The sequence below is a fragment of the Thunnus thynnus genome, chromosome 21 (assembly GCF_963924715.1).
Source record: "Thunnus thynnus chromosome 21, fThuThy2.1, whole genome shotgun sequence".
Lineage (NCBI taxonomy): Eukaryota > Metazoa > Chordata > Actinopteri > Scombriformes > Scombridae > Thunnus > Thunnus thynnus.
In genome coordinates, this window is record NC_089537.1 from 12,034,198 (window position 1) to 12,046,668 (window position 12,471).

At 38.2% G+C, this 12,471-nt stretch overlaps 2 protein-coding genes across 3 annotated transcripts; one reads left to right on the top strand and one right to left on the bottom strand.

Annotated features, from left to right (window-relative positions):
• Nucleotides 1-2,332: 2,332 nt before the first annotated feature.
• LOC137173379 (Golgi reassembly-stacking protein 1-like) lies at nucleotides 2,333-7,619 on the bottom strand. 2 transcript variants are annotated; one of them, XM_067578190.1, is made up of 9 exons: nucleotides 7,400-7,619; nucleotides 6,783-6,863; nucleotides 5,340-5,543; nucleotides 4,869-4,955; nucleotides 4,625-4,755; nucleotides 4,372-4,507; nucleotides 4,209-4,254; nucleotides 3,918-4,040; nucleotides 2,333-3,388 (listed from the first exon to the last, which is right to left on the bottom strand). In XM_067578190.1, exons 1-9 carry the CDS (start codon nucleotides 7,463-7,465, stop codon nucleotides 3,120-3,122), a joined length of 1,143 nt encoding a protein of 380 aa, XP_067434291.1. In that variant the 5' UTR covers nucleotides 7,466-7,619; the 3' UTR covers nucleotides 2,333-3,119. The 2 variants fall into 2 exon arrangements, with proteins under 2 accessions (XP_067434291.1, XP_067434290.1); XM_067578189.1 differs by having other exon boundaries at nucleotides 4,137-4,254.
• A 2,503-nt stretch (nucleotides 7,620-10,122) lies between these two features.
• LOC137173180 (chymotrypsin-like elastase family member 2A) lies at nucleotides 10,123-12,443 on the top strand. Its single transcript, XM_067577912.1, has 8 exons — nucleotides 10,123-10,203; nucleotides 10,315-10,409; nucleotides 10,750-10,856; nucleotides 11,058-11,186; nucleotides 11,363-11,499; nucleotides 11,590-11,738; nucleotides 12,067-12,216; nucleotides 12,362-12,443. The coding sequence occupies exons 1-8, from the start codon at nucleotides 10,170-10,172 to the stop codon at nucleotides 12,377-12,379; spliced, it is 819 nt and encodes a 272-aa protein (XP_067434013.1). The 5' UTR covers nucleotides 10,123-10,169; the 3' UTR covers nucleotides 12,380-12,443.
• Nucleotides 12,444-12,471: the final 28 nt, after the last annotated feature.

Below are 12,471 nucleotides of genomic sequence, written 5' to 3' on the forward strand. Positions count from 1 at the left end.
GGCAGCACAACATATTGGCTCTGTGCACTGTAAACTACTTAGTCATAAAGGTTAATGCATGTTTAGATGTGTAATTTAAGAGAAAATTGATGAAAACGTGCAGTATTTACTAGAAGCAAATGACTGTCTTCTGTTCAAACAGAAGCAAACAGGAGATGAAAACAACTTCCTAATGAATTCAGGCCCCTCAGAGTGACAGTCCTCTTGCATGAATGAATGTAATTACGGCCTGTACATTGGTGGTCTAACACAGACGGGCACTTACTGAGATTATTCCCAGGCTCTAGTGTGCACAGTGTGAAGAAAACTGCATGGTGCTTGTATGCAAATAAAGCTCCCAGCTCTTCCAAATATAGGTTGCATCGCACCGATGTATCTGTGATTAGGGTGGGAAGGCGACAAAAACTGAAAATAGAAGTCTGTGAGTGTCTTGGGGATTTTTGCACCCACACGTGAACAGTTATGTGACTGTTTGTAGCATTTTTTCTCACTCATACATGCCATAAACATGTCACTAAACATGTCGCTTCAGCATCCGCACATGCTGATTTAAGTCTTTTCCAGCTACATAGAGTCAACCACTGCAAATTCACATAAAAAAAAGGGTTAAAAAGAGCAAGATGCAGTTTTATTTGGAGATGTGTGACCACTGTCATCTAAGCAATTACTCGCTCAGTTTTCAATGCTCTCTCCAGCCTTATCTCTATACCTACAGTATTTCATTCTCTCCCATCATCCATGTCTCCCCCCCCCCACCCCCGTCTCTCTTTCTCTGTACTTATTCTATTTCACAATTTGTCATGCTGCAACGACAGGCTAAGGCAACGGGCACTATGCTGGTGCCTGTGAGCCGAGCCTCTCAGGGCTTGAGATAAAGCTAAGCTGACAAGCGGGTTCAGCTGCGTCACAGTGTCCTTTGAAACAGTCTCAGAAAAAAGGAGAAAACGAAGGCAAGGCATGTTCCTCCAGAGGTGGCCCCCTTTACACTTCACCTCTTGGCTCCTCCTGGCACGCAGCTGCTGGCTTTTTGCCTCGGGCAGCTTCTTCAAATAATGTTATCTTCATGTTGCAAATCCTAACATGGAGGCAATGAAACGGTGTAATCACCCTGAGTAGAAAAATATAAATCTAACTCGCTACTTAAGACAAGCTTTACATTACTGAAATTTCAACATCATTACATTTCAGCGTGTAGGCAGAGCCAAAGCTACTGAGCTACTCCTTATTTGGCTTAGAAACATAATCCTTATTTAATACACACACACACGCACACACACATACACAGGTGTGCCAGAGGAAAACGTCCTTAAGGACACCACTCTCTAGTGGATAAAGACAAATCCATCTCCCTCTCCTCTTTCTTCCCCCATACAGTCTTTTCTTTCCCTTAATGCCCATCCCCCCCTCCAACTGAGGAGTGCCCTGGTAAATAATTGAGGCATATTCCCCCTCTGCTACATCTCACTACTGTAGCTTCCTTGCTTTTTTTTCCACGTCTCTTTAGTATTTAGTCATTCTGATTTAGAATAGATTTTTTTTTTTTAAATGAGAAATCGAGAGGAGAAAAGCATTATCATTAATGGTTGGTGCTCTGTACAGCCCATTAATCAGAACATAAAGATCTTTAGGGATGGGATTAATCAGCCAAAAAAAAATAATAAGCAAAAATTGGTCCCTACATAATGACCAAAAAAATAATCAATTTTACATTATACAATATACAGAATATCTATGATTTAATGTTTGATGCCCCCTTTTTTTTTGCTCCTAATTTAATTTTGAAGATGGGTTTTTCTGGCACAACATATGCAGCATTATGTCATATGAAAGGTAGAAATGATGCATCATGTCACCAGGTCTTAGAGGTGTCTGTGTTGTTAAGTTTTTCATACCCCTCTAAATCAAGCTGGCTCCTTTTCTGCTGGAGCAAACAAGACATCACTTATCCTATTATTGTACATAACAGTTGAAATAGGAGATGTGATTTTTGTTTAAACATTGTGCAGAAACATTTAATTCATTAATGTAAATTTGAAACAGGGCATCTAATCTGGCAGCATTTTCTGAAGCTGCAGTGGCAGAAAACTCAAGCTTTCAACGTTACGAGCTATAATGAGGTGTTTGCTGACACCTGCTGGCTCAAAACATGAAGTCACTCCCGTATAAATGCCTGATCTTGATATCAACATTTACTGTATTAGGTGTTTTCATTTATAACGGGTATATATGTATGTTATATTGTCTGTGTGTCACTTTGGTGGTTAAAATACAGAAAACAATGAAACTTTTGCTTATATAAAATCCAAATAGACATTAATTAGACTGCTGCAGCTTTATCTTGAGTAGCTTCTTTTTTAATAAATATTTGAATATTTTTGTCCATCCATAAAAATCAGGAACCTAATTCAACTTAAAACTTTGTCAAGAAGAGAAACAGAAAACATTAAGAGCTGCATCAAACATGTTCACAACATGCTGCTCATTTACAACAACCGAAACTCAACCCACACATATGAAAGGAAATTTCAAATGAGACATAAGGCAAAGAGGCTTAACAGTAAATGCCTGAGATTTAAAAGAATCTTTTTTTCCCCTACATATATATTTACCTCAAACTCAACCTACATGAAAATAAAAACATAAAGCCCAAATTCCAAAATATAAAAACCACATGATGGATCTGCGTGAATTCCAGCTTAAGCATTCTTTTTCTAAAGTGTTTCATACAATTTATAAGGTGATGATGGTAAGGGCAACAAGAAATATTATTAACCTTTGGCTTTTTAGTGCAAACCAGGATGACATTGATAAATAACAGCAGCTAAGACTCAACTAAGGCTTCATCCTGTTTGATGCTGAATGCAGTATGCGTAAAATATGGAGTACATTCATATTGCATCTGCCTTTCTGGTCTTTCCGATCAACATAAAATCTTCTTAAATGTGCAATTGAGCATGCAGCAATGGCACCTGTGTATAAATAAAAACTCTTGGAAATTAAAAAATAGCTCCAGTGATGCAACTTACAGCTTTCTGTATCATAATGTGTTCTAAATCTCCTGTTCTTTTATGCAAGTCAGCTCGAACCAGTGTTGATTAAGCATCAGTGCAGCAGTCCTCTTAACTCTCTGTCACTGCACTCTCAGGCGTTTCTTCCTTCATAATACGGGCTGAGCTTGAGGGATCAGAATTAGTATCTTGCACCTCTGGGATACTTGTGTCAGACAGATTCTCTGTGGTGACTTCGAGGCCAATGATGTCATCACCACCCTCGCTGTTTGGAGAAGTGCTGGTGATCAGGTCTAAACCATGACCCTGCACAGTTTCCTGGAGGTCGGATTCTTCTTCCTTCTCTGGAGATGAAGGTCTTTGGTCTGCAGATGAGGTATCTGTAAGAAATAAGTGTTCCTGGGAGTTAAAACAGTTATAAACAATCAGTCCCTGGTATTGAGTGTATAGTAGATCTAGTAGTAAACAGTGAAAGTCAGAGTGGGACAAGTTTACACCAGCTATTTATAAATCCATCAACTGGTTTGTCCTTAATAAAGTCTTTACCTGTGAGTCTGATATGTTTTAATTACAAAATCATACCAAAACCTGACCCAGTTGATATTTTAGATTGTTGCTAATATCTTACAATCTTACAGTTTCATTTAGCAGATGCTTTTATCCAAAGGAACGTACATCATCGTTATTTAAAAAATCCCATTTTCTTCATTTAGGTGGACTATTTTTATTCCTCAGGAATAGGAAAAAAAACGCACCGCCTAAGCAATTAAATAAACCCATAACTATGAGGTGTGCTAAAAATAGCTGGTTTTAATCATAATCATAATAATTCATATAAGCAGAATGGCATTGAAAACACGTAACTGCACCTTTGAGCTGCACAATTCAATCACTTATAGAGGTACTCACCCAAGCTATACTGATCACAAGAGTCATCTCCATAATTAGCAAACATGGAGCTGTGGCCCATGTCATTGGTGGAAACCATGTCTGACAAGTCTGGAGTAAGTGCCTCAGGTATGTTGGAAATGTCTGCCATTCACATAGAACAAATGTCCATTTTAAAATGTGTGAAAACAACTGAGACACTGAAAACAAATGAATACTCCTAAAATGAGTTCTGGTTACCAAAGTCTATAGCTGGCGGTGTGGGTGAGGTTACACACAACTCCTGCACAGCTTCTTCAATTTGATTCAAACCTGTTTTGTTGACACCAGAGGGGCTACCTGCAGTCACCAAGGGTTGCTGAGGACAGAGAACAGATACTGTATATCAGACTAGTAATCCACACAACTAAACTAAAGTAAAAATTCTAACAAAGAACATCTACTGTCATGTAAAAAAGGATGTGATAACCTGTACCTCAGTGTCACTTGCAACCAGCTCTTCACTGCTGCCAGTGACTGTGGTTTGTAGAACACTTTTAGTCTCAGTGTTGGGCTGAACTGGACGAGTTGGGATCCTGTGCAAGTAGCCATAGCCGATACCACAGCCTAAGCTAAAAAATGAACATAAACAAGACAAGGGCATCACCATAAATGTTTATTGTGTATGTACATATACTTGTGACATGATAATATCAGGTTCAACCTCAATTTGAAGATATAATACCTACCTTCCCTCCCCTCCCCATGCTCCATTCGGAGTCACCACTACCTCTCTGCAATGGTCACTCTGTGTGTTGTACACCAGCAGCTTCAGAGGTTTCCCCTCGTTGGCTTCAATCAAAGAAAAGAAATCCTCTGACTGCATGGGTTACACAAAATGAGAGAGATTTTGTTGTAGACTTTGTTCATGTATGACTGTGCCTTTTTGACCAGCTTGTAATGAATAAAAGAAAGAAAAAAAACAAAACTTACATCTTGCAACACCTGGTCAGCTCCCACAATGAAGTCATCATGTGCAATAAGGCCGGCCAACGCTGCAGGGGAATTGGCTTCCACATCCTAACAAGGGAAAGATGGTCACTGAAGCATTTTATTTTCAAAACCACAACATAAATTCAACAAAATAATCTTGAACAGGACGATACTTTGTCTGCAACAGATAAGTTATGGTTTGAATTAACTGGAAATGATTTTACTCTGTTACATGGGAATTTTTGAACAACAATAACAGTTTCAATTTTCTTCAAAATTCAAGTGGGTACCATTCATTGGCTGCTAACACGCATACATACCAACAAAAATATGACTCAACATGTTTTAATTGTTAGGATTCACTAGCAAGTTAGCAAATTAATACTTACGGTTACACTAATTTGATTTTTTATCCTTTTACAGCTGTCTTTTGTTTAACTTTTCTATCTGTGCTAACTCAACTTGACTTACCAAGACATGCCACACGTTTTCGTTGGCTCCTTCGAAGCTGCAGAAGCGGACACTAGCGCCCAGCAGACCCTGACCACCCCACATGTTACTAGGTGTCACCTCCAGTTCTCTCACCCGCTGGGTTTTAGAGTTGTACACTTCAAGTTTGACCGCTTTCTCCACATTGGCCTTTAGAAGGTCTTTCAGCAAGTCACTTTCTTTATTCTGGAGAAACAAAGAAATATGGACTAATCCAGCTGTGACAGTGCAGACATGGAGAACCAGCTTGCATGTAAAAGAACATGAAATGAGATTATGGCAGCAGACTGTAAGGCCACTTTCCCTCCTGAGGCTATGATTCAGACCTGATGGTTAAATGTTGTTAAGGGGAAAGAAAAACTGGCTGTCAAATAAGGTTTGCACAGAAGTGCCCATTACAATAGAACCATGTTAGAAAAAACACTTAACAGCATATCAAAGCAAAATAAAATCCATAGCAAGTCACCACAACGTACACCTACATTGTCCAAAATTAGTTAATAGGACCAGGCCAAAATTAATATGTTAATCTTTGTTGTACCATAAATGTAATGTTTTATAAAACTGCAACTTGCTATGATGACAAATCAAGTGGGCAAAGCTGAAGTCTTTTCAGTATGAAATTCCTTCTATCAGTGTTTCCTTGTTGAGCTGCAGTGGAGGGACAGTAACACAAAGAGGGCATTTTGCTCTAAAATGATTGTAACTTTGGAGGATAACCACTTGATTTGACTACTGAGGTCTAATATTAACTTGTATGCAAGTTCAAATGTATGCAAATAGGGAGGGGAATACAGGAAATACAGATAAGATGGTTATATATAGCATATGAGGTAATCATGATAACAACACCTCAGGATTCATGGTGGCATGTTTCCAAAGGATCGCCACCTTCTGAAGTTGATTTACATATAAAAAAAAGGTAAAGATCTAAAAAAAAAAAAAAAAAAAGTCTGAATTACCTGGCTAGGGATCACAGGTCCTTGTTATGTCCTGCAGTTAATGATTTTTTAAAATTTAATATACATGGTTGACAACATTTTTACTACAATATCTACTGCTTTAACTTCATGAGCTCATTCATGCATATCAACCAAACATTGCTCATGTCATTGCTGTGCTCCTCATTAAAAACCATCAGAGCTGGCTTTAATATTTTTAACTAAACTTAGTGACTTAGTGATACATTTTATAAATTTATCTTCAATAATTCAAGTCTCACTTTTGATCTGATTGCCATTTATTATGTCCTCACCTCACCTGTCTGATTCACAAGTCAATTCATTAATTTCTCTCATTGTAAATACATAACCCTGAACAACAGATTACTTAATTTGAAATGCACATTCAGTGCAATGTTTTTGCATTTGATGACAGGACATGCCAAAGCCACATTTGACTTGAGCATCATTGGAGTCTACTCACAAGTCTGGTATTTCCTATAGAGAGAATGAAGTCAAAGAATGGCTCCAGTCCTGCTCTCAGAGCAGGGGAGTCCTCTTGTACCTGAAATATGATAAAACAAAACATGTATGGTTTATTTGAAAGGGTACATTGCTACAGTCGCCCCCATGTGTCGCTTCAAGGCATTGCAGTAGCAAGAATTTGGGGAAGGGGATCCTCAGTGCGAGATATTGTCCTGCACAGCTGTTCCTAAAATGATAAATAGGTTATTGTGTAACGTTACAAAACATCATCGCTAGTAACTATACTAACTATACAGTTTCTGCAGTAATTCCTAGATAATGACTGTCACATAGCTTGGATATTTGCCAAATGCCACCTCATCATAGGCGGACACCATTATGACGCGTCCACAGTTTCACAAATTAGCTACATTTACAGAATAACCTGAACGACCAACTATTGTTTTTCTTCGTGGATAAAAGAGACAATAACTACTGTTCAGCACTATAATGGTTAACGAGTCAGTGAGCTAAAAGTGGGTAACCCACATTCAATAAAAAGGAGCTGTAAAGAGGAAACTGAGCGCTGTCATTAATACAACCTTACACTAGTCAAGTCACGCTACAACAACGTACCCCATGGACATGATATCCACTGTTAGTTCCCCCGTCCGACAAAAACGAGCTCTGCGGTAAACCCATTGCGTTTAACAGTTACGTTAGAATAACACTGACTGACTGTCACTGAGGTAGAGTAACGTTAGAAGTCATTACTGGAGGCTACACGGCTGATTGAAGCTAGCTAACCCTGCAGCCCAGGCGGCCAGGTTGACTGCAGGCAAAGCTAATAAACAAAGATGCCAGAAAAATCGAGCTGTGCTGAGTTTGAGCTCCATGACGAGACGGAGCAGCCTGTGTTCGATTAGCCGTCCTTGAAGCGGTGTTCTACGCGGTTGCCTAGCAACAGACAACGCTAGTGTAGAAGCTTTATAGTCTTATGAATGAAATAAAATTTTACGGACATTTAACAAGAAATTTACATAAAAAAAATAATTGTCAGTTTGAAGCCTTAATGGGAGCACAACTGAGGCAAACAAATTCAACATTTCATCACATATATTTTTAATAACTTTTCCATTAGTTTTTCTTCTCTTTTTACAGCAAATCATTAAATAGATAACTGGTTAGTAGTCAGCCGGTATGCTGCTAATCTGATTTAGTAGAGACCTGCCTATTGGGTTAATATGCCCCAAGAGAATAAACCCACTGCATTACCTAGCATAAATTGTTTGCTGTTACAAATTATGCAAAGTAATGCATTTACTTTCAAAACATGTTACAAGAGTAACAGTTACTCTTTTAACATGTTTTGAAAGTAAATTATCTCCCATATTTTAGTCTAAAACACAAGAAAGTAGGCATTTTACATTAGGCTGCAATACGATACAGCTACTACTGAACATTAGTGTATAATTTCTTCAGAATATCTTGAAAGAGTTTGTACTGTTAGGAATATTATGTTTGTTAGTCTCTATTTATATGTCATTTTATGTTATTAGGTCATACTGAAGCACCTTGGTCATCCTGATCATCCTGATCACTCTGATCAACCAAGGCTCAGATTATGGAAAACAACAAAATATATTACCATAATTATGCAGAGGACACACAGATTTACATAAGCATATCACCAGGGGACTATGGTCCAATTCAAGCACTGCGTAAGTGCATTTAACAAATCAATGATTGGATGTGCCAGAATTTTCTTCAATTAAACAAAGATAAAACTGAAGTTAATTGCTTTTGAAGCCAAGGAAGAACCATTAAAGTCAGTTCAGCTTCGATCAGTAATGTTAAAAACCACAAACTGAGCCAGAAACCTTGGCATAGTCACGGACTCAGACCTGAATTTCAACAGCCATATTAAGACAATTACAAAGTCAGCCTACTATCACCTTAAGAATACATCAAGGATTAAAGGACTCAGCAGGATTTGGAAAAACGTGTCCATGCATTTATCTTCAGTAGACTCAACTACTGTAACGGCGTCTTCACAGGTCTCCCTAAGAAATCGATCAGACAGCTGCAGCTGATTCAGAACGCTGCTGCTCGAGTCCTCACTAAGACCAAGAAAGTGGATCAGATCACTCCAGTTCTTAGATCTTTACACTGGCTTCCTGTCTGTCAAAGAATTGATTTTAAAATACTAAAACACATTCCTGATCTTCTGCTACAACCTCACAGGTCGTCTGTGACAGGTCTGCTTTCTGTCCCCAGAGTCAAAACTAAACATGGAGAAGCAGCGTTCAGTTTTTATGCTCCACATATATGGAACAACAGAAAACTTCAGGTCTGCTGCAACTCTCAGTTCTTTTAATTCAAGACTGAAGACTTTTATGTTTGCTGCTGCCTTTGATTAAATCACATTTGAGGCTTTTGATTCATTTCCTCTTATTCTCACATTTTTTATCTGTCTTATTCTATTTTAGCTTATTTTTATTTTCTATTCTCTTAACTCTTTAATAACTATTTTTAATTGCATTTAAATGTCCTTTTATAATGGGTTTTCTTTGCACTCTGTGTTAATGCCTTTAATGTTTTATGTAAAGCACTTTGAATTGCCTTGTTGTTGAAATGTGCTATACAAATAAACTTGCCTCGCCTCGTCTGATTTCCCCTTATCCAGCCAGAGACATTAGCATATGTTCAGGCAGTTTTAGTCACTCGCCAACCACTTCATTATCTACAAAGTGCTTACAATTGTAATAGACTGTTTTGTGTTTCATCAAATGCTGCTGTTCCCTCCACATATTTCTACAGGCAATGAAACACATTATGTACATATAGTTCTCTATGTTTGTTCTACACTAACTGAATATATTTATCTTTCACTGAAATATGAATATGTCTTGTCTCGTTCAATATTGAGTTGGATAACATCTGATACTGTAGCACGCTGTGGGACGTTTTCTTCTTTTCATTGGCTGTTATGACCGTTATCTGCAGCAAAATTTGTGTTTGAGACATTTGAGCTTTTCCCAGACGGTTTAGATGACCTTGCTTTAATATGACTACACCTGCTCTTTTCCCATCAGCCGATAAGAAATGAGGGCACTTGTTTCTAAAGTTTCTAAATTAATAAAAATGTAAAATAATATTTCAAATTTACAGTATTTTATATGGATTTTGACAGATGTAAATAAATTCCTGTGAAGAAATCTCACACTGTGAATAATTTGTTCCCCAGTATAACCTGACGTGTATGTTCGACCTGATATTAGCCAAATGTATTGCTGATAGTGGCAGGTAACGCCCAATACTTCCTGAAGGTCTTCCAGTCTGAAAATGATATAAATAGATGAAACCCAACTGCATTTGGTACTCAGTTGGTACTCAGTCCTCCAACATGATTCGGCTTGTGGCTTTTCTGTCCTGCATTGGTAAGAAATGTATCAACATGCTGCAATCTACTTTTTAAGTGTTGCAAGTGATTTTGTGAACACTGCACCATTGCATACTTTCTTTCTATACTATATTCTTATACACTATAGGGTTGATTTGTGCTAAGGCATCTTTCAACTATGGTGTGCAGAATGACAGAGTCATAGGAGGCCATGATGCTCCACCCAAAACCTGGAAATGGCAGGTAAAACCGAAACTCTTTGAATTACTCTTACAGTGCAGTAGGTTATGCATTATCACAATGAGTCTCTCCAAGTTTGGTCAAGCCATTCAGTTGTGCAAAAGGTGTATCAATGTAATTAACATTCAACACTTTTGGTGTACTTTTGTCCAATATGAGAAGATTGTGGCTTTATTACCATCAACGTTTTTGTTCAAAATGTTCAGGCAGTTCAAAATTGAATGTGTTGTGCATTTTTTTAAATTTCTCATTGCCAATCACAGACATATTAGTGACCATCATACTGAAATAATAGTAAACTATCCACTGTAACTGTGTTTATTTGGTCTGTGTTTTCCCTCAGATTTCTCTCCAGTATGATTCATACGGTGATGGTTACTTCTACCACATCTGTGGAGGCTCCCTCATTGGTCACTCTTACATTATGACTGCTGCTCACTGTATCCTCAGGTTGGGGCTTTTGGCATCAATATCACACCTCCCATGTTTACATTTGAACATGTAACATCTGGAAGTCTGCCTTAATGTCAAACTAAATACACTTAACAGTCATGCACAATTCTTGGCAATCCTGTTATGTGCTTATTGCTTGTTTTCTGCACAGATGATTGTAAGTAAGCATATTGCGTTCTTGTTTTTTGTTCCTACCAGCATGGATGGTAACATGTACCGTGTGGCAGTGGGTGAATATAACCTGTATGAGAATGACGGCAGTGAGCAGTTTCTCAATGTGGAAAAAGTTATTGTCCACCCTAGCTGGACTGGAGACCTTGGCAAAGGGTAAAGTAATAGTCCACTTCTCTTAATTTAGCCCCAATTTAAAAACGACAAGCTGTTCAAAAACAATTTTACTGACAGTATTGGCCATCAGGGATAGATTTCAGAGTCCTGAGCATTTTTTACATCCAGGATTTTTATACTACATGATAAAATTTTGAATATTTCCATTTCTATAGAAATGATATTGCTCTGATGAAACTGGCTAATCCTGTGTACGACAACGGCGCTGTGGCTTATGCCCAATTTCCCTATCCTGACCAAATGCTGCCTCATGACTTCGAATGTGTCATCACCGGCTGGGGACTATTGGACTGTGAGTAGACACACACATATAATACATATTCTGTATGTCCACACATGCCATGCTCACATGTTCACATTTATGCATTCACTGTTTTCACAGCTTTCACAGGAAGTGTCCCTGACATCCTACAGGAGGCTCCCATCAAAGTGGTGGAGCATTCAGTGTGCTCCCAGCCTCAGTGGTGGGGCAGCATTGCTCTGAGAACCATGGTGTGTGCTGGAGGGGATGGAGTCATATCAGGCTGCCAGGTAAAGAAAAAAAAAAGTGTATCTGCCTAATGCATGGGATATTGTTGTTGTTGTGAAACCAGTTTGCCTCAACCCTAAATTACAATGTGAATTTGTTGAATTTGTTTTTTGTTATAATGTAGCAACATTTTTAAAAGAAGAAAACATCAGAAGCAAATTCTTATTTTGCTTTTTTAATAATAATCTGGCTTTCATTTCTGGCAATAAAACTTTTTCTTTTCCATAAATTCCATAAAAAGACTTTTCCAAATCCTATTTTTTTTTCATTGGCGAAGAAAAGGCTGTATGAATGAGGACAAATGTCTATTCTTATTGCTACCTGTCCCAGGGTGACTCTGGAGGTCCCCTGAACTGCTTCACTGATGGAGAATGGAGAGTCCATGGTATTGTCAGCTATGGTCCATCTGGTGCATGCAACCAAGTGTCTAAACCCACCGTCTTCACCAGAGTGTCTTCCTTCCAAGACTGGATATATTCAGTAAGCTTCTTGTTACCTTGATCACTGTGTTTGACCGCAAAGTCTATTGTAATCCCAGATTGTGATTAATTCATTCATAACTGTTTGATTCAGACTATGTCATCATTTATCAGTTGCCTGATTTTTGTGTTTGTTTTTTTTTCAGGTTCTGGAGAATTTGTAAATGCCACAGTGTTTTGTCCAAACTGCAAAATGGAACCTGTGAAATAAAAAGTCTATGCATCTCAGTCATTTGTGTTTAACATACAGTTATTC

Excerpts from the sequence above, each read along its gene's own strand:
- LOC137173379 (XM_067578189.1), bottom strand. The coding sequence starts at position 7,465 with ATGGGTTTACCGCAGAGCTCGTTTTTGTCGGACGGGGGAACTAACAGT. Across the intron at positions 4,756-4,868 it reads CTGACCAGGTGTTGCAAGAT|TCAGAGGATTTCTTTTCTTT; the intron begins GTAAGTTTTGTT and ends TAACCCATGCAG. Across the intron at positions 4,255-4,371 it reads TGGTTGCAAGTGACACTGAG|CAACCCTTGGTGACTGCAGG; the intron begins GTACAGGTTATC and ends CTCTGTCCTCAG.
- LOC137173180 (XM_067577912.1), top strand. The coding sequence starts at position 10,170 with ATGATTCGGCTTGTGGCTTTTCTGTCCTGCATTG. Across the intron at positions 10,204-10,314 it reads GGCTTTTCTGTCCTGCATTG|GGTTGATTTGTGCTAAGGCA; the intron begins GTAAGAAATGTA and ends TATACACTATAG. Across the intron at positions 10,857-11,057 it reads GCTGCTCACTGTATCCTCAG|CATGGATGGTAACATGTACC; the intron begins GTTGGGGCTTTT and ends TGTTCCTACCAG.